A 22,968-nucleotide genomic window follows, 5' to 3' on the forward strand; every position below is an offset into this window, starting at 1 on the left:
TTGGACTCTGAAGAGATTGTTATAGTGAAGGGAGGGGAGGAACTTTATCAAAATTATGAATTGCAGAAAAGATGGGCTACAGATGGCTCAAGTATCTTCTTTTAGTGCTTCCATAACAAGGAAGGCACAGCAGCAGCTCTACTTTCCAGCAGTAGTTGTTTTCAGTATGAGGTCTTATTAATATGTCCCTTCAGGCTGAGATGGGACACAGCTCTCCTGTATCCCCCACCCTCATCAGTTGCGCAGAGCAGCTGTATCTTGCACACAAAGCCACAGAGAGGCTGTAGGGATGTTCTTTAGGTATATGATTTAAAGGCCTTCTGGGAAACATGTCACGAGAGACTAATGCATGTCACTGAAATTCAGATTAAAATTATACTTCCCTTTGCATTCCCCTTAATTTCATGTTTCAAAGACTAGACTGTGGGTTACACTGATGCTTTATGAGCAGGTCTGTGGAAGATCTGCATCCACTGAAGCACAAAGAGCCTTCAGCAGTAAAAAGTACTTGTAATGTGTTTCTGCTACTGAACTGCTTGCTACTCTTGGCATATACTATAGCGAGTTAGTATCTTTTTAAGGGGCCCGTGGTAGCTACGTAAGATGGCTGGAGTCAAGCAGATGTATTGCTTCATTAGTTTGATTGCATTTCCTTTCCAGCAGACAACTTTAAGCAAGGCACTAGCTGTACCACTCTATCCCTTTGCTCTTATGCAAGAGGTCAATGGGTAAGGGTGAGTTTTCTAGAAACTAGCATTTTATAATGCCGTTAAGAAGAGCTTCAGTGCGCTGTGAAGCAGTGAAGTTTCCTAGAAGCGCAGGAAGGTTTGTTTTCAATCACTGTAAACAAATACGGGGTTGAATTCAGATATCTGGCTTCCTGTGCAAGTACAATAAAACCCAGGCTCCTCCATTAAAAATGGCAGTAGCAACTTCATTAGTGCTGATCATTCACTGAAAGAACAGTGCAAACAAGATGATAGACAGAGATACTTAGCCAAATGGGCTTTAATATGATAAACAGCACTATGAAAACTTTATCCAGACACTATATAGTATAGCAAAAGGAATTAGCATGCAAAAGGTCCTTACTGCTAACTACATCAACTTCAATTAGCAGTATCAGCGGTTGCAGCACTTTGGTTAAGTTAGTCTGCTAAAATACTTCAGAGGAGTAAGATTGCATAATACATGATTCTGTTTCCAGTAACATGAAGAGGAATTTCCCTGTACAATTCAATATCGTCATAATTTGATTCCAGTACTTTCCATATCCTCAAGTTTTCAGTATAGCAGGTGTTCCATAGAAAGGAAAAGATACTTCAGTCCTTCAGAAAAAAAAGAAGGGGAAGAGATTCTATATTCTTCCTCCTCAGTGCTCATCATTACTGTTAAGCACCCTGGTAACATAGGTGAGAATTATCAGGATTGATTTTGCTAAATACTTTAATACTTTTTTCTTTTCTTTTTTTTTTTTCATTTATATTTCAGAATTACTTCAGAAGAGGATGTTGACAAAAATTAAGAAAGGTAATTATGTTTACATTGTAATCTAAGGCTCTTATACAACAATAAGGATTTAGCTTCTTTTGATAAATTCCTTATGTAAGCTATTAAAAGTAATCAAAAACTGCCATGTCAGACTAAAGTGAGTTCTTACTCCTAGCCTCCATTTGTTTCCATTGAAGACTTTGAGGACAGTTGTGGTCACTGAAGATGGTAGCTGCAATCTCTTCTCCCCCAAATATACACATCATGACACTTCAGTAAAGACAAAAGGACTCTGCAGAGATTCAAGCATTGCATAATTGGCCATGATGTGGAACTCTTATTATGTGTTTTGAGACTAATCTAAATGCTTCCTCCATTGTTAGAAAAGTAGGAAAAAACACTGTGAAAGAGAACTTTTCATGCATTGCCTAGGTAGAAGCTAACAGAGGTTAGGACAGATCCCCTAATTACACACTAAGTCATGGAGCAAGTTTCTCATTCCTGAAGGGGCAGACTGTTTAAAGAAATTTAAATGCTAGATACCCAGAGTTCCTAAATAGCCAATTCTTAAGTACTGAAAAGAATCATTTGTCTGAAACACTGTTGGTCTGTTCAATATCCTTGTTAGGAACATAGGCTACCTTAAGTTTGACACTGAATAGAGCTTGTGAAGACTCACTCCACCCTTCCCACTTTAGAGATGTACCTGGATTGGGCCCAATGCTGGTATCCAGAGTTTCACATATACAGACTTGAATACATTTCTTCACAAGGCAGCTCATCTTTCTCTACTTACACTTCTTCATTCCTCCTTGAATTGCTGTGCATTTAACTCCTCACAGAAATACTAGTATTTGCACATATGTTTTGAAATAGATTAACTACTTTATCTTTGTAGGATGGTCTTTGTAATACTTTCATACCGGGAGCAGGGAGGGGGGGAAAAGGGGAAAGGAGTGAGCCAGCAGCTGCGTGGTTCAGAGTTACCAGCTGGGCTTAAACCATGACAGATGATTATTTTCTTGTCCTGTTTTCTACTGTCTGTCTCATTCTTAATGCGTATAAAAAAAAAAAAAAAGAAGTAATTCCATGCTATGGAAGTTAGTACAGTTGATTTTCTACAGATGCTGCAGACATTTGGCACTCCTTTCTTTAAGGTCTGATGCTAGTTCCCTGTTTTTAAAGACAAAACAGAATATATCCCATTAAATTCAGCTCGTGGCTATCATCAACATCATTACATGTTTACTATTGTTTAGAGTAATGTAGTCATTGAGTCTCTGGAGAAAGATGTGGCATTTAAAGGGATAATACTAGTTTGTGTATTTAGAATTAATGGTCTTCATGACCTCTTTCTCCAAAAGTGGCTATAAAAGTTAGCTGTGAGCTCAACTTATTTGGACTTAATTTCCTTTTTTCTGCAAGAGCCATTTTAATGATTTTCTAAATGAAGAACAGCTGCTTTTAAGAATCCGTCATAATCCTGTAGTCTACATACTCTTATTAAATATCTAATAATATTTTTCTGTTATTTCACAATTGTATGCAATGTTTGATGAACGAATTGTTTCTGTAGCTCCTATTGTCTGTGAGCTCCTAATGGATGGTATATGGAATAGATATCACTCTGGTAGATTTTTGCCTGTTACCTGTCGGCATAGTTATCTTATTTCCATTTTCAGCCGAAAGCACATCTTCTGTGCATAAGCACATCTTATGCAGCACAATAGGTGCTGCATTTGAATAGTAAGAAACATGAAATACCTGAGTTGTAGAATACATATACTCACTGGCAGAGAATGAAACTCTAGTGAAAAATCAAAATCAAGCTATTCAGGAGTGCTTAAAATAGTTGATTTTGTTACTTTATACAACAATGTTTTAATGGTTTAATTTTACATGAAATCTCTGAAATTTACATTAACTGTTCATGAAGATTTTTAACAATTGAAATACAAGATATTGACAATTATTTCTTGGAAAAACATTATGAGTTATTATAATGTTTTATATAAACATATGATGTTCATTAGCTGAATTTAATAACATTCTTATTCTAACAGGTTTTTAATAGATACTTGATGAACCAGATGTAATAGGATTAACTTCCTTGCAACTCCATAATCTACTTCAGAAATTTGCAAACTTCAATGTAATTATGCTGTAGTAATTTTTATTAAAATAACAGCACTCTGCACACTGTTTTTTTTCTCAATATTCTTTCAAGTTTCACAGGTGAGGCCTTTACATGCCATGTCTGATACAATTGTCCTATATGATGGCTAAGTACACTCCTCTCTGCAAGTCAGCTCAATCAAGAATCATACTTCAAAGTATCTGCTAGTGAGAATTACAGGATACCTCTGTAAATATTTAATTACTGTTTTCATTAATTTCTTTCAAGAATACAATTTCGATAAAAAATTGAATATGTTGAGAAATTGACATTTGGGGATTATTGTATGTCTATGTGGTTTTCTCCTCTAACAGAAGTCATTGGCTGACATTGTAGTTAGTGTGACTGCAAACAAGGAACTGGGACTGAAAAATGATCATAAGAATAGCTGCTCTGTCTCCCAGTTTCATGTATCCTCTAATAGCAATAGACTGTACCAGACAAAATGTTAGATTTTTTTTTTTTTGCTCTTTCTTTAGAAATTTTTCCTTCTCTGTTAACACTGCTTTCTGTATAATTCACACAAACATTGACTAAAATGCCTACATAAATGACAAGAATGTGTGCGTAGATTCAAATGATCCAGCTGAGATTTACATCTCATTTCATTTCAAAGTAAAAACTAATTTTTACCTCAGAGCTTTAACGTAAGAGGACACTTAAGGGAATCATTACTCCTTAATTTGCAAGATATAATTTACCAGCTACTTAAAAAGAGAATAAAAAGCAATAAAAATATCCCTCTAATGATCCAGCATAATAATGTACTGTTATATGTAGAACAAAAGCAGTAGAATAAAGCAGCAGTTACTTTACATTTGTTCTTTAGTCCAGAGTTACAGGTTTATTTTGTAAACTTCCTCCAGTTCTACTGTTGTCTTGGAATGCGTGTGGATTTTTTTCTTCCCCCACCCTGTTCATCATTCACCATTGTTTGTAGAAAAGCCCAACTTCTGCTTTCATGAGAAAGACCCTGGAATTTGCCGAGGCTATTTTTCCAGGTACTTCTATAACAAAGAGACAAAGTTATGTGAAGTATTCAAGTACGGTGGGTGCCTAGGAAACCAGAACAACTTCAAGAATTTGGAAGAATGCCAGACTACCTGCCAAGGCAACTGTAAGTTGCTGCCCTCATTAGTTTTATTCTTGTATAAACAATATTGCATGTTGTACAATGGTATACAATATTGTATGTCAGGCATGTTAAAAAAGGCAACAATAGGGTACCCTGAAGTGGCAATAATTTATATTTGAAATTAACATTAATTATACATACATTTGAAATAAAAATATAAACTAAACCAACTCGTAGGTACTATTAACTGTAATTAATATTACACGACTCCTGCTTTTTTACTTAATGTAAAATTTGCCAGCTGCTTGGCTTTATAATATCATAAAATACTAATTTATTTTTTTAACACATACATCTGCATATACTCTTTCCAGACTAAGTCTTATAGTGAAAAGAGGTGCCAGTATAGGGATTCATTATTGCTGTTGCTAGCTTCCCACCAAAGTATCATGAGAAACCTGTCCCTCACTTCTGAATGATCTGGATGTTCAACTTAGGCTACAGAGCAGCCATTCAGGCAGATCATAGATCTTCATCCACTTTATTGTCCTTCTAGTTCCTATGAATTGCAATCTGACATGATGCCTCCACATAAATTTGTATAAATACTCAAGAAGAAAGAAAGGATTACGGGCCATTGCCATAGTTTAAATAGAACAAAGTTTTTACCTTAGTGATATTGAGTCATTGGTACCAATTTGGGTTTCTCCTTATTATTTTCCTTTCATTTTTCTTTTAGCATATTTATTGCCAATTGTTCCAACTGAAGAGCGCCCTAACAGCAGTTCCCCGGTAGAAGAACCCAACCAGTTCCCTGGGATTTTTGGTAAGAATTTGCTTTTGCTGTTTATAGTTATCCTTCTTTATTGCAGATGTTCCTCGTCCATTCATTTTCCCATTTATTTGAAGATATATATGTTATTTGAAATCTGTAAGCACAGTGAAGACAGAAACATTAAAAATAACTTCATAATCATTTTTTTTTGTCAGTAATATGTATTTTGAAAAAGGCTTACAATTGCAAAGGTTAGAATGTCTGCTAGTTACATAAAAACAACCTTACCAACCATGTTTGATTTAAAACGTTCATTGGTAAAATTAAAGAAGAAAAAGGAATCCATCCCAAAGATACCTCAGCATATGAGTTTCCTACACTTTTGGGACTCAAAGAAATGCTTGCTGCCTTTTAGTGGTATTAATACTGGAATGGAGCAAAACAAATGGGTACCAATCGAAAGTTATTTTCAGAGCTTTGGTGTGTCTAGATAACCATCGCTTAAAGTTTCACACACACCACTTTTTTTTTCCTTTTAGTAAATTTGTTGCCAACTGCACCAAATGAGAAGTCAAACACTCTGAACAGTAGTTCCCCAAAAGAGAAGCGCAACCAGTTTCCCATTTTCTTTGGTAAGTATTCGTTTTCTCAGTTGTTAGCTGTTTGTCTTTTATGTGCACTCTGGGTTGCTTTTCCATTTCCACCCATTTTCCAACATACCTGAGACCAAAGAATGGGCTTTGATCCATGTCAAATGTTTTCATAAGCAGAGAAAACCAAAGATACATTGGTACTTAGAGATCTTACATAAATATCAGAAGGTGGAGGACTGACCAAATCTTGCGCTCTTCTGAAAGTGTGTGTTTCCTGAAGATCTGATAGATACAAAAAGAGCAAAAGCAGTGATGCAGAGTTCTTTTAGTCAAGATTAATATTTTTGTGAGGATCTAACTGGAAGCTGATTTAAAGCTCCTTTAACTCATTAAAAAAAAAGGGACCATATTTGGATTTTGGGATATGGCACTGTATATTTATCATAATATGCTTTCATTTTCACTAAGATAATCTAAGTGAGTATGAATAAATTTTATGTCTGCTTCAAGGTATTATTTTTGCATTACGTATTATAATGCAGATGTGACCTTTACTGTAGAGTGTTAGGTTTTAAGTTTCTGCATCTGGATGCTGTCCAGTATAGATTGCTGGTATTTGCTCATACTGTAAAAGGTACTTGAATTTGAGGCATGTCATTTTTGATCCACAGTTATGCAAGAGGAAACAACAAACAGTTGGAAAAAGCCTGAGCATTCTTACCAAGTATTTCTGTTATTTTTTTGCATTTACACTTATTTGTACTTCTGGGGATTGAGTGATGACTTACAGACTCATTGAGGTTTTTGTGTTTTATATGATCTGTAAGATAACATTCTTGTGCTTTTTGCTTAGAATGGTGTGTCTAATAAAGCTTGAATGTGTGTTGTATTCTATTTTTTCATTTTCACTGTGATCCATGTTAACTGTTGGGTTAAGGTAAGTTTCTGTGATAGTTGGATTGTTCACTTACCACATACAAAGCATCAATACACACTGTTATTAAAATGACTAAATATAAACCAGTAAAGCTTTTGGCAACTTATTTTACTGTAAAATATTTTACTTATTTAAGGCCTGGTAATAAGTCTAGGGAAATAAGAGCATACATGTTCCCCGAAGGTTTTCACTCATAATATGCATCCTCAAAATTAATCAAGCAACAGGGCATGATTCACTGTTTTCTCAGAGGAAATTGAAGGGTTCTTGGTTGCTTCAGCAACAATGAATTTTCTGGTACAGCAGATTTTCTGAGGCAGAGATGAGGGTAAGAGAAAGAGAAGATTTGAAGGTTAGTGGAAGAAAGGGTCTGCGAACAGTGGTGAGTGGAGTCAGTGTAGCTGGATGGTCAGGTAAGGTGTATGACCTTGGAAGGACCAATGCATTTCAGTGGAAAGTCTGAAGGCCCCACATGTTCTCCCCTACTATATAACCTTTGTCTGTCTTGCACTAGCTTGCCATGTGCAGCCAACTCCTGCTATTCTGTTCATCAGACTGTAGCTTTCAGGCTGCTGGGATGAGCTAAAATCTTGTGCTTTTGTGCAATCCCACTACAGAGGGAGGAAAGTATAGGGCGAAAACTGACAGGTGATTTCTCCATATAGACATGGAGCACACAGCCTCCATTCCTGGTATTAATAGAGGCAAAGGTGTAAATTGAAGTAGAGCCACCTCACACAAACATGCACTGTGACTCTCCCCTCAGTGAGACAAGAATCTCGCTTGTGCCTCGCTTTCCCACCTAAAAGTCCATTTGAATCCAACCTCTGCGGCACCCGCTCTCGGCTGTCCAGCAGCAGAGTGAGTAGAGCACGAATGTTTGGCCTCTGCTCCCACAGCCAAAGAACCAGGACAGAAAGCTGATGCTGGGCCACTTCTGCAGACAGTGAGCTCTGCAACAGTGCCACCTGTATTGCTGTCACCCCTCACTTTCCCACCTAAAAGTCCATTTGAATCCAGCCTCTGTGGCACTTGCTCTCAGCTGTCCAGCAGCAGAGTGAGTAGAGAATGAATGCTTGGCCTCTGCTCCCAAGCCAAAGAGCCAGGACAGAAAGCTGGTGCTGGGCCTCTTCTGTAAACAGCACATAGGAGGTCAGGATGGACTGTTTGGGAGCGAGTTGCGGATGTCCATCTTCTCGAGTACAGGCAAAGTCACTGGTCTGCCCCTATAACATCAATTTTGCATGCATATTGACCTGGCTATATATCTACATGATACATATACATGACCACCGTTAAAAAAATTTTGCAAGAAGTTGTGTTTTATAGAATACCTGACCTCACAATTGAAATGCTATTTCATCTTGATTTCAGGAAAAAAATACATGTTATTGGTGTTATGTATAACTCTGACATCAGATTATTAGACTTAGATGTTCTTGATCTTCAGAAAATTAAACTCTTCAGTTAAACTCTTCTTTTGGCTAAACAAAACATCATTTTATTGCCTGCATATAAACATGAAACTTACAATGCTGTCTCTCAGCAATGAACTTTCTGCAGAGAGTGAAGTTGTTCTGGTCTTTGCTGCAAGATCTAAAATAACTTTTATTCTGGGAAAGTTAAGAGAAAGTGAAGCCAAGAATAAAAGTTTTCATTTTTAGATTGTACAAAGTGTTCTATGGTAGGAAATTACGAGCATTATACTCTACATTTGATTTGTGAGATCTAAGTGGGGTGCAGGATCAAAAGTCAACTCAGCGAATATAGAATGGCACGCAGAGACAGTTCAGGGCTGTATCTTTTGCTGTTATGAACTGACATGGTTCTATTTGCTATAATGGATCTGCTGTAATTTATACCTATAGAGCACTGTCAAGTGCAGGTGACTCATTGTTTCTGTAATAGTTTGTCTACTTGAAGATTCTTTTCTTTTCTCTCTGCTGCAACCAGAAATGAGATATTGAAGTCTAAATATATCGAAAATTTGTCAATTAATCTGAAGCTTCTTGAAAGTCACACACCCGTGTCTAGTGAAACAGAATACAGTGAGCATTGCTCCTCATCCAGATCATTTCAAACTTATTTTGTGCTGTGATGAATTAATAATTGTTTGTCACGCCACCACAGATAATCCTGAGAGATAATGATTAATGTTGCAAGGCAGAGTTGGGATTATTTTGATAAATGTGAGTCTATATCTGAATAGGTATGTTTCAGAGATTCAAAAGTATGATCAGGTCATCTTTTCACACCACAGAGGAGTACCCGGGATTCATGAAAATGCTGTACCATAAGAATTAAAGCATACATGTTTAGAGATTGTTTAGGTAGCAGTGAAGGGTCAGGTACAGAAGTCTTATAGGTAAAAACAATAGCCTGCTTTTTGTCTACTTTTATTATTTCATATAACTGGTTTACCAATTTTTTTCCAGAAATGAAATATTAAATATTGCAATTTTGGTCTTATTCTCTCACCAAAACAAAATCAGTCCAAAACATCTGCAAATTCAAATAATAAAAATAAAAAAGTAACATAAGCATAAGGTAACAGAAAGATCTACGCTGTATTTTGCTGTTGTAAAACCTGAAACTCATTTGAGAAACCCCTGCAGAGCTAGTTGGGGAGTTCCACTTCCTGAGCTCAGCTTAAGATGGGTTCCAAGACCTAATGTCCTTCAAAAGTTTTTGATGGAATTGGCATGTTTCTGAGGAACATTTTGTATTTCACTGTATTGGCATTTTCCAGAAGTAAACTTCACACCTGTAAATGTTTGACTAGCTCAGCTTGGAAGCTTTCATTTGTCCTTTGCTTGTACTAATTGTAAATTCTTTTTTCCCAAGCTTGTTCATGACCTGATTCATAATGAATATATTTGGCAAATAATATATATAGCAAATCCGAATTTATGAGCTTGCTGTTGGATATTTAAACCCAGTTTCAGTTAGGTATTTTGGAAAAACAGAATAGCATGAACACAGGAGTGAAGCAAGAGTCTTAAGGTTTCTTCTGTAAATGTAAATAACCAGTTGGTTTCTGTAGAAATTGCATCAAAGGCCAGAGGATGGGCCATGTAGTTGCATGTATCAATGTCGTAGTTTAAGCCCAGGTGGTAACTCAGAACCACGCAGCCGTTCTCTCACTCCCTCCCTCCTTCTTCCTCCCCTCATTCAGAGAAAGATGGGGAGTCGAATCAAAAGAATTTAACTCCCACAAGTTGAGATAAGAACAGTCCAGTAACTCAGGTATAACACAAAACCACTACTGTTACCACCAATGATAATAATGATAAGGGAAATAACATGGGAAGAGAATACAACCGTTCACCACCCGCCGACCGATACCCAGCCTGACCCAGTCAACCATCTAGCCCTTCCAGGTAGCTGCCCCCAGTTTATATACTGGGAATGACATGCTGTGGTATGGAATACCTCTTTGGTTAGTTTGGGTCAGGTGTCCTGTCTTTGCTTCCTCCTGACTTCCTCTCCTCCCTGGCAGAGCATGAGACTCAGAAAGTCCTTGGTCAGAGTAAGCATTACTTAGCAGCAACTAAAAACATCGGGTTTATCAGTGTTGTTTGCAGGATGAAAGTCAAAACCACAGCACTGCACCAGCTACTAAGGAGAAAAAATGACTGCTACTGCTGAACCTAGGAAACTCTCCACCCCTTATTCCATACCATTCATGTCATGCTCAGATCCCATATTTTTCAATATATACCATCACTCTTGTCTCATATATATATATATATATATATATACATCCACACACACACAAAGAGGGAGATGTCATTCCTTAGTGCATGGACTAATCCCTATAAAGCTGAGTTCATCTGGTCTGTGATGTTGGGCTCCATCTCTGGTAACTGTCTTTCAGAGCAGGAGAGACGGTGTGCAGTGTTTGCAGTGCTGGATTGTTCCCTGCTGATGACACTGCAGAACTTGTCTGGTTGCTGCTGAGCTCTTCTGGTTTCGTCGAAGCTCATTCTTCGTTGGAATGATGGTCGGAGGGAAGTCAGGGCCTGTCACTGGTGACCTGAAGACATCTACTTGGTGGGCTATAAAAGTGCTACATAGCAGGCAACAGCATATACTTGAGTTCATTGGCTGCTTTCCCCTAAAATAAAACCCCCTTGAGGTGCAGATCAGACTTCCTCATCTTCCGCATTAACCACCAAGTATATCCAGGTCCCTGAGCAAAAGCAATCTCATGAGTGGGTTTCCCTTTACCTGAAGCAGGAATAACCCAGACTGTCTTCCCCAGCAAATTCCTTATGTACACGACAGGAACTTTATCCCCTTCTACAGTATGTAAAAGTTCTGACTGGGCTGGGCCAGCCCTGTTGGCAGATCCTCTGGTGTTAACCAACCAGGTGGTTTTTGGTAAATATGTATCCCAGTGCCTGAAAGCCCCACCACCCATTGCTCTCAGTGTAGTTTTTAACAGCCCACTGTACCATTTGATTTTCCCAGAGGCTGGTGCATGATAGGGGATATGATATACCCACTCAGTGCCATGCTCTTTGGCCCAAGTGTCTATAAGGTTGTTCCGGAAATGAGTCCCATTGTCTGACTCAGTTCTCTCTGGGGTGCTCCATCATGAGCCCATCTATATGTTGCATCTCTGCCCTGGTGGCCTGAAGGGTCATGGGCCCACCGGACCAAAAGTAATTCACCCTTATGTTGCCAATCTAAGTCCATCTGAGCCACTTCAATCTCAGCAGCTCTATCCATTTTTTGGTTGTTCTGGTGTTCCTCAGTGGCCCAACACTTGGGTACATGAGCATCCACATGCTGTACCTTCACCACCAGGTTCTGCACCTGGGCAGCGGTATCTTGCCACAGTGCAGCAGCCCAGATGGGTTTACCTCTGCATTGCCAGTTGCTCTGTTTCCATTGCTGCAACCAGCCCCACAGGGCATTTACCACCATACCAGTCAGTATAGAACTAAAGTACTGGCCAATTTTCTCATTTAGCAATGTTCAAGGCCAGCTGGATGGCTTTCACCTCGGCAAACTGAATCGTTCTGACTTAGCAAACTGACAAGTTCCGCAACTTCTCATCTGGGACTCCATACAGCTGCCTTCCATCTCTGATGCTTTCCCACAGTACAGCAGGACCCATCAGTAAACAAGGCATATTGCATTTCAGTTTCTGACAGTTTATTATATGGTGGGGCCTCTTCAGCATGCATCACCTCCTCCTCTGGTGACATTCCAAACTCTTTGCCCTCTGGCCAGTCCACGATGGCTTACAGAATGCCTGGACGACTGGGATTTCCTATTCAAGCTCGTTGTGTAATTAGTGCGGCCCACTTACTCCATGTAGCATCGGTTGCATGATGTGTAGAGGAGACCCTGCCTTTGAACATTCAGCCCAGCACAGGCAACCAGGGTGCCAGCAGGAGCTGTGCTTCAGTGCCAATCACTTCTGAAGCAGCTCGAACCCCTCATAGGCTGCCAGTATCACTTTCTCAGTTGGTGTATAGCTGGCCTCAGATCCTTTGTATCCCCGACTCCAAAAGCCGAGGTGTTGACCTTGAGTCTCCCCTGGAGCTTTCTGCCAGAGGCTGCAGGTAGGAGCATCCTCCCCAGCTGCGGTGAAGAGCACATTTTTTACATCTGGCCCAGTCTGAACTGATCCAAGGACTACTGCATGAACTATCTCTCATTTAATTTGCTCAAAGGCTTGTTGTTGCTCAGGGCCCCATTTAAAATCATTCTTCTTCTGGGTCACGTGATAGAGAGGGCTTACAATCAAACTGTAATTTGGGATGTGCATTCTCCAGAACCTCACAGCACCCAAGAAAGCTTGTGTTTCTTTCTTATTAGTTAGTGGAGACATTGCTGTTATCTTGTTGATCACATCTGTGAGGATCTGGCAATGTCCATCTTTTATTTCCAAAAATTGAATCTCCTGTGCAGGTCCCTTGACCCTACTCCGTTTTATGGCAAAACATAAAACAGGATTTGGATTATTTTCCTCCTTTTCTCAAAGACTTCTTCCGCTGTATCACCCCACACGATAATGTCATCAATGCATTGCAGATGTTCTAGAGCTTGCCCCTGTTCCAGTGCAGTCTGGATCAGTCCATGGCAGATGGTAGGGCTGTGTTTCCACCCCTGGGGCAGCCGGTTCCAAGTGCACTGGATGCCCCTCCAAGTAAAAGCAAACTGTGGCCTGCACTCTGCTGCCAAAGGAATTGAGAAAAATGCATTGGCAATATCAGTCGTGGTATCCCACTTGGCTGCCTTTGAGTTCAGTTCATACTGAAGTTCTAGCATGTCCAGTACGGCAGCACTCAATGGTGGTGTGACTTCATTCAGGCCACGATAGTCTACCTTTAGTCTCCACTCTCCGTTAGAGTTTTGCACTGACCATATGGGGCTATTAAAGGATGAGTGGGTCCTGCTGATCACCCCCTGACTCTCCAGTCTACGGATCAGCTGATGGATGGGAATCAGGGAGTTTTGGTTGGTGCGATATTGCCGGTGCAGGGTTGTGGTCAGGAATGGTACTTGTTCTTTGACCTTCAGCAACTCCACAACAGAAGGATCCTCTGAGAGGCCAGGCAAGGTGGACAGATGCTCAATTTCCTCAGTCTCCAAAGCAGCAATACCAAAAGCCCATTGGTACCCTTTTGGGTCTTTGAAGTACCCTCTCCTGAGTTAGTCTATGCCAAGGATGCATGGAGCCTCCGGAGCAGTCCCAATGGGGTGTTTTTGCCACTTCCTCCCAGTCAACTGGGACTGTGATTTCAGCCTCCAGTTCAGTTCACTCTTGGGATCCTCCTGTCACTCCAGAAATAGAAATGGCTTCCACCCCTTGACAGCTTGATGGCATCAGGGTACACTGTACACCGGTATCTACTAGAGCCTTATACTTCTGTGGGACCGATGTGCCAGGCCATCTGATCCACACAGTCCAGTAAATCCAATTATCCCCTACCTCCACCTGGCTGGAGGCAGGGCCCATCTAATATTCATCACAACACTGGTCACTTATGTCTTGTATACAGAGATTAGTCTTCTTTATCACAGGAGCTGGAGTAAACTCAGCTCTTCCACTCCATCTGGGAACCTGCTCAACTGAAGCCACAGCTTTCATCCTTGACCTTTGTTCTCCAATTCACACACTCGTTCCTCCAGAGCTCAGGTAGGTTTTCCATCCCACTTTCTCATGTCTTGTCCATGATCCCGCAGGTAAAACCATAGGGTGGCCTGTACCTCCTATATCTTTTCTCTTGAGCAGTAGGATGCCTTTTGTTACTAGCTGATATGTGGGTTGCTACACACGGGGACCTCAATAGGTTGTCTTTCAATTGTTTGAACTCCTGGGACAGTTTTTTCACAGCTGAAATAATGGAGGGGTGGGATTGTCTTTGAACTCTCAGAGCTGGCGAATCATTTAATCCGCTGTTGGTGGTACTATGTCATTCCAGGTTATTGCTGCCAATGAGTGGGCATATGATGATGGTGCATTCCGTGTAAATTTACGCCACATGTGTTGTGTACATTCGACTTCATCTGCATCTACGGATGCATTCCCAGCATCCAGCCTGTGATAGGTCATCTCTACAATGGCTGATTTAATCAGAGACTGGATGCCTTTCTCTAGCGTGGTCCAGTTGGCCGAACGACTCATAACATTATCCTCGTGTGGAAACCATTTATTTCACAGCTGCCAATAGCCACCTCCGAAGGCTGAGGGACCATTTTTCTTTTGCAATTGCTTTGTCAATTCCCCCTTCTCTAGCAAGTGATCCCAGCTGCTTAGCTTCCCTACCTTCTAGTTTGTGACCATCGGCTGGCCCCATTGTCCCAGCATCGGAGCAACCAGGTGATGATGTGCTCGCCTGGTTGACAGGTAAAATCTCTTTGCATATTCCATACCTTGCTTGAGGTCTGGGGTCGAGAAGTCACCACTTCTTCTTCTTCCTCTGATTCATGTAATAGTAACACTTGATCAGATGCTGTCCCGTGTAGTAAATGCATTGGTTCCTCATCTTTCTTCACTGTACAGGTTGCTTACTGTGCTGCATTCTTGCTTTTTCCCTTGCATACAGGGGCAACCGATATTGGCACGAATTGGTCCTCTGTTTTAGCTGCAGTGATTATCGCTGTGGTTGGAGTGGCTGCAGTATTTGTTGTCGGGGTTGGTGCAGCTGCTGTGCTTGGGGTTTGAGTGGCACCAGCAGCTACGCTGTCTGTTGCTGTCGGGGTGTGGGTAGCTGCTGTACTTGTTGCTGGGGTTGGTGTGGTTGCTGTGCTTGGAATTGGATTAGCTGCGTTGTCTGTTGTAGTCAGAGTTTGCGTAGCTGCTGTACTTGTCACTGGGGCTGGTGTAGCTGCTGCGCTTGGAGCTGGAATAGCTGCGCTGTCTGTTGCTGTTGGAGTTTGAGTAGCTGCTGTATTTGTCGCTGGGGTTGGCGTAGTTGCTGTACTTGGAGTAGCTGTGTTGTCTGTTGCTTTGCCATCAGATCCAGAGATATTTTTTTTCCCTTTGAAGGTGCTGGACGGTATTGAACAGGGCTCTGTAAGCATAGGCCAAGCCCCAGCGCATTGCCATGATTTGTCCCTCTCTGGTATGACCAGGATGACAACATCATGGTGGAGTTCAGGATCTTGTGTGGTAGGACTAGTAGAATACCAAGTAGAATTGCAACCCTGGACTTTAGCAGGGCAAACTTTGGCCTTTTCAAGCAATTGCTAGGGGAAATCCCATGGGCAAGGCTGCTTGAAGGTAAAGGGGCCCAAGATAGTTGGTTGACATTCAAGGACTGCTTTTTCCGTGCTCAAGATCGGAGCATCCCGACACGTAGGAAGTCAAGGAAGAGGGCCAAGAGACCTGCGTGGCTAAATAGGGAATTGCTGGGTATGCTCAAGTGGAAGAGGAGAGTTTACAGGTCATGGAAGGAGGGGCTGGCCACTTGGGAGGAATATAAGGCTGCTGCTAGAGGATGTAGGAAGACAGTTAGGAGGACTAAGGCATCCTTAGAATTAAACCTGGCGAGAAGGGTCAAGGACAGCAAAAAGAGCTTTTTCAAATACATGGCAGACAAAACTAACACCAGAGGCAATGTAGGCCCACTGATGAACGGGATGGGTGCCCTGGTGACAGAAGATACAGAGATGGCAGAGTTACTGAATGCCTTCTTTGTCTCTGTCTACTCTGCTGCAGGCAGTCCTGAAGAGCCCTGTACCCCTGAGACCTTAGATGAAGTCAGGTCGACGGAGCGGTTTGCCTTAGTCGATGAGGAACGGGTTAGAGATCAGTCGAGCAATCTGGACATCCATAAATCCATGGGTCCAGATGGGATGCACCCACGGGTGCTGAGGGAACTGGCGGAAGTCATTGCTAGACCGCTCTCCATCATCTTTACCAAGTCTTGGGAAACGGGAGAGGTGCCTGAGGACTGGAGGAAAGCAAACGTCACTCCAGTCTTCAAAAAGGGCAAGAAGGAGGACCCGGGTAACTACAGACCGGTCAGCCTCACCTCCATCCCTAGGAAAGTGATGGAACACCTTATCCTTGGTGCCATCTTAAGGCATATCAAGGATAAGAGGGTTATGAGGGGCAGTCAACATGGCTTCACCAGGGGGAAATCATGTTTGACCAATCCCTTAGCCTTTTATGAGGAAATAACACGGTGGATGGATGATGGCAGAGCGGTGGATGTGGTCTACCTTGACTTCAGCAAAGCATTTGACACAGTCTCCCACAGCATCCTCACAGCTAAATTGAGGAAGTGTGGACTGGATGATCAGGTAGTGAGGTGGACTGCGAACTGGCTGAAGGAGAGAAGCCAGAGAGTTGTAGTCTATGGGGCTGAGTCTAGTTGGAGGCCTGTAACTAGTGGAGTGCCTCAAGGGTCAGTACTGGGACCGGTATTATTTAATCTATTCATCAACGATTTAGATGAGGGAATTGAGTGTACTATCAGCAAGTTTGCTGATGACACTAAGCTGGGAGGAGTGGCTGACACGCCAGAAGGCTGTGCTGCCATCCAGTGAGACCTGGACAGGCTGGAGAGTTGGGCAGGGAATAACTTGATGAAATATAACAAGGGAAAGTGTAGAGTCCTGCATCTGGGCAGGAACAACCCCAGGTTCCAGTATAGGTTGGGAAACGACCTGTTAGAGAGCAGTGTAGGGGAGAGGGACCTGGGGGGTCCTAGTGGACGACAGGATGACCATGAGCCAACACTGTGCCCTTGTGGCTAAGAAGGCCAATGTCATCCTGGGGTGTATTAGAAGGGGGGTGGTTAGTAGGTCGAGAGAGGTCCTCCTTCCCCTCTACTCTGCCCTGGTGAGACTGCATCTGGAATATTGTGTCCAGTTCTGGGCCCCTCAGTTCAAGAAGGACAGGGAGCTGCTGGAGAGAGTCCAGCGAAGGGCAACAAAGATGATTAAGGGAGTGGAGCATCTCCCTTATGAGGAAAGACTGAGGGAGCTGGGTCTCTATAGTTTGGAGGTAACTGAGGGGTGACCTTATAAGTGTCTATAAATATATAAAGGGGGAGTGTCACGAGGGTGGAGCCAGGCTCTACTCAGTGGCAAACAATGATAGGTCCAGGGGTAATGGGTACAAACTGGAACACAAGAGGTTCCACTTAAACTTGAGAAGAAACTTCTTCTCAGTGAGGGTGACGGAACCCTGGAACAGGCTGCCCAGGGAGGTTGTGGAGTCTCCTTCCCTGGAGACATTCAAAACCCGCCTGGACACATTCCTGTGTAACATTATCTAGGTGTTCCTGCTCCGGCAGGGGGATTGGACTAGATGATCTTTCGAGGTCCCTTCCAATCTCTAGCATACTGTGATATTGTGTGATACTGTGATACTGTGAAGAGCATACAACCACTCAGCACCTGCCAACTGATACCCAGCCCGACCCAGCAGTGATCTAACCCTTCCAGGTAACTGTACCCAGTTTATATAGTGAGCATAATGTGCTGTGGTACAGAATACCTCTTTGGCTAGTTTGGGTCAGGTGTGCTGTCTTCTGCTTCCTCCTGGATTTCTCTCCTCAGTGGCAGAGCATGAGATTCAGAAAGTCCTTGGTCAGAGTAAACATTACTGAGCAGCAACTAAAAACATCGGTGTTATCAGTGCTGTTCCCAGTCTGAAAGTCAAAAACACAGCACTGCACCAGCTACTAAGAAGGAGAAAAAATGACTGCTACTGCTGAACCCAGGACAATTAAAATGTTAGAAAGCATTTAATCACATCTGTTAATTTTCAGGTTCATAATTTGGTGTTAACATGTAATGAGTTACGTAATGTGTAGTGCTACTTGCACTGTGAAAAAATGTTTGATAAAACATAATCTAAATTGAGAAAAAAGACTTACAAACAGCATTTCTATCTCAAGTAGCCTCTTAATAAAACTGATATTTGTAATTCATAGATCTGCAATGACTAGATTGGGGAAAACAATTCTGATAGTGGGACATGTATTGCTGATTTTTTATTTTAATTTTTTTTACTCTTTTCAGTGTGCACCTTTCCTCTCTGTGTAGCTTTGTGGGTTGTGGGATTTTGCTGCTTTCATTTTCTCTTTTCCTTCATAGAAAAAGCAAGAGATACAACAGTTCAACAACACTCACTAAAATGAGGTTGTAAAACAAAATATTAGAGAGAGAAACTCAAGAACAGGCATAATATCTAAACTCACTGTAACAACGTGCGTATAAGCACAGCATTAAAAGCTGGGGCTGATAGATTGTCCTGACAATCTAGATATTGGGCTGGGCATGACACTGTATGTATTTTTTGTTTACAGTGATTTAAAGAAAACAGGTTTTTTAGTGATCAGTATATTAAAATCAATATTTTGTATGATCCTTGGCAGATAGGAAATTATGATAAGTAATTTCATTTTTATTTTAATATATATTTCAGCTATATATATAGTTGAAAAACATGGCTTCTGTATGGCAAAGTTAAGAGGTTTTCTTCAGGGGCTGTTTGCTTCTGTCGTTATAATGAATATGCAGATATTTTGAAGATGGACAGGAACAGTATTTGCTTTCTGGGACATTTATCTAGCAGTGATCTAGACAAAGAACAACATAAGTTTTAGAAAGAGTACACAAAGGATTCTGAATAGCATTTGGATGCTGCTCTGCCTGTTGCATTATATGTACATAGGTAATCCTTACTACTAACCACGTTGTCGGCTCCATGGCTCCCCTAAAGCTTACAGTTGTGAGAAATCCTTCATGAAGGGACTGTGGAGTTTTTGGAAACTTCTACATACCAGATAAGTAATTTACATTACGATGTACTTAAATTTCATTATATAATTAACAAATGTATGCTGTTTGGCTCTTCTCTTGTTGGCAAGCCTTTCTGCTTTGTTCTTTTTAGGTTCAGAAATTATCAGGTTAAACTAGGTAAGCATTTATTTTCTATTGTTTCTGAACATGTACTTTGAAAACTCTCCAGCTAGAGAGACTAAATGAATTCTAGGTACAAGAGTTCTCAGAGCTGTACCAAAAGCACTTCATTACTTAATTTACCTGCCATGCTCTTTATAAATAAAACACTAGATTTAATATCAAGTGTATCACATTGTGGGCTCTTACTCTGAATCCAGGGTGAACCTGTCTCTTATGATAATGTCACAGTTTATAACAAGAAACTCATTTTATAACCTGAAACTAATTTAATCTATCTTGAAAAAAACAACTTATGACTCAATTTTTGCATTTCAGGATTCTTTTTGTATAGTATGATGATGCTAACACAGCTTATTATTATTAATCTCATTTTGCTGTCTTATATATCACTATGCTATTTCTTTCCCAGCAATTTTTTTGTACTTTTTCACGTCAGTTCAGCTATTATGTTTGACAGATGAACGTTTTTCAGCAGATGTAATATATGAATCCATGTGTCCTGGGTTCAGCTTAAACCACGACAACATGTAAAATGTATCATGCTCTTTTTGGATATATTCTTGTCAGCCTCTTGAATTGGCCAGCTTAATTCGTAACTTTTGCTTTCAGCAACTTACCTGCTTCCCACTTTTGTGACAACAGAGTGTCTTCAGTTCTGCTGTAACCCAAATTATTCCCTAAAGTGTTTACTTTTTTTTAGTTCTGAACCACTTCTACCTTGCTTTGTAACTTCAAGAAAGCCATCTGACTAACTGCATATTCCCATTTATGCACTCAGATCTCAGCTATCTCAATTCTGCTACTTCTTGAAGGGCAATGGTGTTCCTTGAGGTACCTCACAACTGATGATATAGTGGCTCCCTTCGGTTTCCTGCATCCTGCGCAGCAATTGTATCAGTTCTGACTTTGTATACGAGTCACTCCAGGGTGATAGATGATGAAGTTTCTTCAGGTTTGGGGATTCTGGCATGGGTTTGCTTCTTGAGCTTGCTTCAGTGCCCGGGTACTTTGGATACCCCTGGTACTTTGGATACCTCAGGCTCACCTTCCAGTGTTGCAGTTCTCAGACTCTCACTTGCAGTGACACTGAAGAAAGAAACCATCAGCCTGCTCCTTGGAATGATAAAAACCTAACTGCAGAACTAAATCACGAGCATCTCAAATCACTTTGTGCACTCACTCTTCTTTGTTATTCTACAAGTTACAAGCTATTTCTTGTTAATTGCTCAGTGTTTTCCAATAGACCAACTTCTGTTACTTAGGTCAAGCTTTCTGTATTCATGACAAACCTGATATTAAGGTATTGAATCTTACACTGGAAATGCTGGGTAGTTTTACCTTCTACTTGATTTCAGATTGTCTAGCAGTAATGAACTCATTAGTTATCATAAATATTTACCATATCTTTAAAGCTGTCCAAGTTTATTTCACTTTCTACAAATACTTCACTTAAAACTTCTCTGAATTTGAATAGTATCGCCTATCACATAAATGGCAATTTTATCACTAAATACGTTGTAACAAACCTTGCTTTCAGGTAAGTTTTTGCTGGCTTTTGGAATTCAAAGAAAGAATAACATTTGCTGTGGTGGTTTGTGTAATCATAAAAAAGAAAGGTGCTTAGGTAACGTATCCTTGATTTTCAGGAGGGCAGAATAAAACTTGCCAGTAAATTTTATCTAAATTTCAACGTTCTGTTGGCTTAAAATCTCATATACATATCAACATATCAGAAAACTGGTAAACTGCAGTGTTGTCTCTAACCTTGTTTCTCTTGGTGTTTCTAGAACCATCCCCTCTCCCTTCTTTGTGTATGACCCCTATGGAAAGAGGACTTTGTAGAGCCAAAGAGTTAAGATTTTTCTACAACTTCTCAACTGGAAGATGTCACACATTTAGCTACAGTGGTTGTGGTGGGAATGAAAATAATTTCACTTCCAGAAAGTCATGTTTGAGGATCTGCAAGAAAGGTATGGGGAGTGATACTGCCACGGACTATCATAAGAGGTAAATGTTATACATGCTGAAATATTCTTGCAAATTTTGACAGCAAGTATTGGCCCAATAAAACATAATAGTTGAAAATCTTAGAAAAGTGAAAATGGAAATCAGAGCTAAAGAAAGATGTACAGTAAAATACAGTGCACAAGAACATAAGTAAGACAACTTGGCATTGGTCAGGCATATGAAGACTTTAGGTAAGACATGTTCTCTTTTTTTAATAATATTTCTTCAACACAAGACTTGCCTCATTTCTGATAATTTTGGATGTGTTAATCATACAGATCTAATCTCTCTTCATTTTAACTTTAGGATTCAATAAAAAAAAAGGTGAAAGAAGATTAATAAAAATCAAGAAGAAAAGAAAGAAAGAGTCAGTAAAGCCTCTGGGAGGGGAAATCAACCCTGAAAGAATACAGCTTTGATTTTGATGGAACTGTGAACTGAATGTAATTTTTGTGGAAATGTAAACTACTATTCACCTGTGAATGAAAGCCTTTAGTGTACACCTTTTAAATGTATTTACTGTACTTATTATTTTGATTACACTATTATTAAACTGCTTGTTTTTCTTATGTATTCCTCATTCATGTTAATAAACATAACCTTCTACTTTGATAAAGTCTTGAATTGTAGTTCAATTATATATACTTGTCAGAGGTGGAAACACGACAGAACAGACTGTGTGGGTGTATAACTCATGATTAAGAAGCAGACAAGATTCCAATTTACTTTATCCTAGTATTCTTTTTTTGAAATCTATTTTTGTGCTAAAGAAAGCAGAAGGCTTGTCAAAGAATAACCACTTGTCAAGCATGATAGTTTCAATTGTAGATTAAAAGATAGATCTGTTGCTATAAATAAGAAATAGGCACTGGGTTTGTTTTAATAAGATTTATTTTAGGTTATGCAAGCTAGATTTAACTCCACCAAAGTGCATATAACTACACTATTGTAAAATGAGTATGAGATCAGAATTAACCCATCAAAACCCATAAGAGTGTTAAAGTTGTAAATGTGTAAAACAATGACAGATATTTGCAAAGATTTAAATGTGTATTTGTTGGGATCATTGATTTTTATCCTTGCTACTGAACTGGACACATGGCTAGCAAGTTAATAATTTACAGAAATGCATACCAAATTTTTACAAAGCCCAGAAAAAATTGTCTTCATAGAAATAAATACAGTTGCTTTAGAGATAACACTGTTGACTGAGGGGTTTATTTGGCTGGGTTTTGGTGGACTTTTTTAAGACTGACTTGAAACACTAGTACATCTTCCTGCCCTTCTCCAGGGCACCTCTCTGATCTTGGGTAAATCTTTGATGCTGAGATTATTTTTAAGAAAAAAAAAAAAGAAAAAAAGAGGTGGTTGGTTTCCTACTAAGGCTCTTAGAAGCACCTTGCTGCTTATGAAACAAAAGACAGCAGGGTATTTTTGAAACTTCTTCCCTATCTTTTCTGATGTTGTAAATCTTTTTACAAAGAATAGATGCATTTGTAGACAGATTGCCTT

The 22,968-nt window shown here is 40.3% G+C and overlaps 1 protein-coding gene across 1 annotated transcript in view; it reads left to right on the forward strand.

The window, feature by feature from the left end:
* The window catches only part of TFPI (tissue factor pathway inhibitor), a 52,412-nt gene extending 29,757 nt beyond the window's left edge, over positions 1-22,655 (forward strand). Inside the window, exons 5-10 of the mRNA XM_061457898.1 lie at positions 1,492-1,530; positions 4,608-4,784; positions 5,482-5,568; positions 6,057-6,149; positions 21,237-21,419; positions 21,763-22,655. Coding sequence (XP_061313882.1) covers positions 1,492-1,530; positions 4,608-4,784; positions 5,482-5,568; positions 6,057-6,149; positions 21,237-21,419; positions 21,763-21,875 — 692 coding nt within the window. The 3' untranslated portion in view covers positions 21,876-22,655. The remainder of the gene's footprint in view (positions 1-1,491; positions 1,531-4,607; positions 4,785-5,481; positions 5,569-6,056; positions 6,150-21,236; positions 21,420-21,762) is intronic.
* Positions 22,656-22,968: the final 313 nt, after the last annotated feature.

This window comes from Pezoporus flaviventris, unplaced genomic scaffold (assembly GCF_033815535.1).
Source record: "Pezoporus flaviventris isolate CSIRO_AGI_PZ_B2104156 unplaced genomic scaffold, CSIRO_AGI_Pfla_v1 ptg000001l, whole genome shotgun sequence".
Lineage (NCBI taxonomy): Eukaryota > Metazoa > Chordata > Aves > Psittaciformes > Psittacidae > Pezoporus > Pezoporus flaviventris.